Source organism: Sinocyclocheilus grahami, unplaced genomic scaffold, assembly GCF_001515645.1.
Source record: "Sinocyclocheilus grahami isolate Dianchi unplaced genomic scaffold, SAMN03320097.WGS_v1.1 scaffold3.1, whole genome shotgun sequence".
Classification (NCBI taxonomy): Eukaryota; Metazoa; Chordata; class Actinopteri; order Cypriniformes; family Cyprinidae; genus Sinocyclocheilus; species Sinocyclocheilus grahami.
In genome coordinates, this window is record NW_015505182.1 from 1,310,637 (window position 1) to 1,314,402 (window position 3,766).

At 36.2% G+C, this 3,766-nt stretch overlaps 1 protein-coding gene across 2 annotated transcripts in view; it reads left to right on the top strand.

Moving 5' to 3' along the window:
* LOC107562455 (short transient receptor potential channel 4-associated protein-like) overlaps positions 1 to 3,766 on the top strand; it is a 14,456-nt gene that overhangs the window by 3,376 nt on the left and 7,314 nt on the right. For both annotated transcript variants that reach the window (XM_016247187.1, XM_016247119.1), the window contains exons 2-8: positions 485 to 613; positions 737 to 853; positions 1,319 to 1,373; positions 1,576 to 1,631; positions 1,735 to 1,863; positions 2,109 to 2,310; positions 2,546 to 2,734. In XM_016247187.1, coding sequence (XP_016102673.1) covers positions 485 to 613; positions 737 to 853; positions 1,319 to 1,373; positions 1,576 to 1,631; positions 1,735 to 1,863; positions 2,109 to 2,310; positions 2,546 to 2,734 — 877 coding nt within the window. The remainder of the gene's footprint in view (positions 1 to 484; positions 614 to 736; positions 854 to 1,318; positions 1,374 to 1,575; positions 1,632 to 1,734; positions 1,864 to 2,108; positions 2,311 to 2,545; positions 2,735 to 3,766) is intronic.

Here is a 3,766-nt window from a genome sequence, read left to right on the forward strand (position 1 = left end):
CATCAGGGCTGGTCTGAGTTTCAGATGGGGGGGTTACCGGGGGTGTGTGGCACAGCCTTTAATAACATATGATGTTAAATTTTCAATTTATCAATACAGATAACTAACTCATATGTAACTTTCTAATTGTAATTATAAATGAATTGTATATATTATAATTTAACGTGCGCGTGTGTGTATGTGTATATATATATATATACATACATACATACATACATATATACATATATATGTGTGTGTTTGTTTGTTGATATGTCTCTATTCTCTTTAGTGTCACTTCTGATTATGTATGTATGAATGTGTATATAAAAATAGAGATATATATGTTGAGTGTCATGACGGTGGCAAAGCAGCTGTGATGCAGAATTTTTATAGCATTTAAGAACAAAAGCCTAAAGTCTAGCACTGTTCTTTTGCTGACTTGCGAGAACTGGTATTTCTTTAATTAATGCAAATCCAGTTAGCATTTATTCTTTGTTTCCAGCTCCCAGAAGCTCTTCTTCAGGAGAGAGATAAGAGGGCAAAATGGCACGGGATTCCAGTCTTACTCCAAGAGCTGTACGAGAGCAGCCACCTAAACAGTGACTTCACCCACACACACACTGTCCTGAAGGTGAGGTCTCTTTCTCTATTCGCTTCTTTCAGTCTGCTATATTTACTTATATCTTACAAACAGGTTTATAGCCTCTTGATAACTGTATTTCATTATGTGCTTAATTGTGGTGTTCTGATACAGGAACTGTCATCCCTGCTGTCTATGGAGGCCATGTCTTTTGTGACAGAGGACAGAAAGACGGCACAGGAGTCCACCTTTCCCAACACATACACCTTTGGCCTGTTTGGAGGTGTAGATGTGAGTGTTAATATAATTCCTAAATGTAAAAAAACAACAACAATTCAACTTGTTTACACATAGTTCAAGGAAAACATTGACAGACTCACAGAATCTGTAGGTGCAGAATTCTGAAGAAAGCTCCAAAGAATTTGGAACAGATGTTTTCCACAAAGTTTATAACAAGTTTTTATACATATACATATATACATAAACTTAATTTTGTTTTGTGTTATCTATCAGTATGAGGGTAGTGTTTATTTGTTAGTGTGCTGCAGATGTTTCACCCTAATTAGCCTAGAAAGAGTCTAAAGAGTCCGTCTGGTTTTGAACATGGAAAATATTTTTTCAATGACATGCAGTAAATAAAATTAACTTTTGTTTATTCAATGGATATGTAATTGGCAGATTCATTTATTTATCAACATAGATGTTAGTTGCAGCCATAGATGAGTTCATTGACTGATTGTTTGTTTGTCATCTTAGCTGCTGGTGGAGCTTCTGATGAGACCCACTCTGACTACGCTACAAAAACCCAAGAGTAAGTTGACTAGAGATTTTATGGAGATTCACGAACAATAATTATTTATTTTGGAATATAAAAATATATTTATATGAAATAAAAAGAACAGTAATGATATTTTATGTGCACTTATTTTAGTAACCATTGATATGTTTTTATGTCTGTCATCAACAGATGTATAAATTAATCTTTCTTAATGTCATTTTTAAACGGCTTGTAGTGAACGATGACTTGGTGAAGGACTGCCTTAGTGTGCTGTACAATTGCTGCATATGTGTATGTATTCAGCCTTCCTTCTCATTTAGAAATTGAACACAAGCATGACTAATATCCACATGATCAGTTCATGAGTTCAATAAGTGCACATGTTTTCTTGCAGACGGAAGGAGTCACAAAAAGCTTGGCATCGAGGGATGATTTTGTGTTATTTCTCTTCACGCTGATGACAAACAAGAAGACCTTTTTGCAAACAGCTACGTTAATTGAGGATATTCTTGGAGTCAAAAAGGTCAGTGCTAATATTATATATCTGCAACTACAACCTTAATTTCCTTAGTTAGAAGCTGTTAATACATTTTAATGCCCCTGGATTTGTCATGTTGACACTATGGACAGGCTTAAAATCCATTGTGAAGATTACGAATATTTGTCTTATCTAAAAAAATTTAAAAAACACCTGATAATTAGTGGCGATAATCATGTTGGATATGTAACCCCTAATATCTGACGGTGATTAATGATGGTTCATAACAGGAGATGATTCAGCTGGAGTGGATCCCAAATCTGTCAGGACTGGTTCAGAGCTTTGACCAGCAGCAGCTCGCCAACTTTTGTCGTATCCTCTCCGTCACCATCTCTGAGCCAGATGTGGGGAACGATGACAAACACACACTCCTGGCTAAAAATGCACAGCAGAAACGCAATACCAGCCCCTCACGTGCCGAGGTCAACCAGGGTAGGTGGTCTACAAAATGTGACTTTACTTAGAGCTAATGCCACAAAGAACAGTAAAGTAGTGATGGAGGATTTGTGGAGAATAAGGTCATTGCTAAAGGGAAATTACAGCTTTTTGCATTCAGTACACTGCTACTTTCCAGTGTGTATAAATGTAGAGTACTTCTGGCAGGGATTTATTCAGGGTTAGGGTTAATAGGGCATCAATAATGAAAACATAATGAAATATTTTCCAGTCACACTCCTGAACATCCCCGGCTTCATTGAGCGTCTCTGTAAGTTGGCCACACGGAAGGTGTCCGAGGCAACTGGAACGTCAAACTTTCTGCAGGAACTGGAGGAATGGTACACTTGGCTCGACAACACTCTAGTGCTGGATGCGCTCATGCAGATAGCAACAGATGAAGCCGAGCACAGTAGCACAGGTACGACCGCTACAGCACACTGTGTCACAAAGTCAGGTGTGCACTGGCAGCAACAAAGGAAATAACAATTGAATGAGAAATTAAATGTTAATTGAGAATTTTAGTGATTGGTTATGTTTATGCAGAATATAACATGTTCATTTCTTTCCATTTTAAAATTCCACCTAATATTTTTGCTTTTTTTTTTTCCCCCTAAAGAGACAATTTTACCACTTGTATACACTACAAGATGTTTAAATGTTTTTGAAAGAAGTCTCTTACAAAGGCTGCTTTTATTTGATCAAACATACAGTAAAAACAGTAATATTGTGAAATATTAAAAAAATGTTTTCTTTTGAAATGTAATTTATTCCTGTGATGCAAAGCTGAATTTTCAACAGCCATTACTCCAGACTTCAGTTTCACATGATGCTTGAGAAATCATTCCATTCTTATTTATTGCTCAAGAAGCATTTTTTTTTATTATTATCACTGATGAAACCAGTTTTGCTGCTTAATATTTTTTTTCTGGAAATGTTAATACATTTTTATAGGATTCTTTAAAGGGTTAGTTCACCCCAAAATGAAAATTCTGTCATTAAGTATTCACCCTCACGTAGGGCTGGACAATAATTCAATATCAATATGTATCGCAATATAATTTTTTTCAATAATGGTGATATGATTTTTAAACACATTTCCGGTATTTCGATATACATTACCAGTGTTTCCCATACATTGATTTATTTGTGGCGTTTGACTTCGTTGAATAAACATGAGCACTGCACAAAACGCGTCGCGGGTGTTTTATATGAATGTATCTCTGAAGGGAACCGACTATCTTCAGAATAGTTTAGATGGCATTTTTATCTGATAAAGTAACGTTCATGTTTACAGCCATTACTGGAGAAACCGTTAGTTCCACCGCTCTCACAGCGCCTCCTGCTGGCAGACAAGCAGTTTGCACTTTCAATAATAAACCCATTTCCAGCAACATGCTTTTGTTGTTGCTCTATTTTTTTGTTTTCTGAAGCAACTCGGAGCATGTTTCAT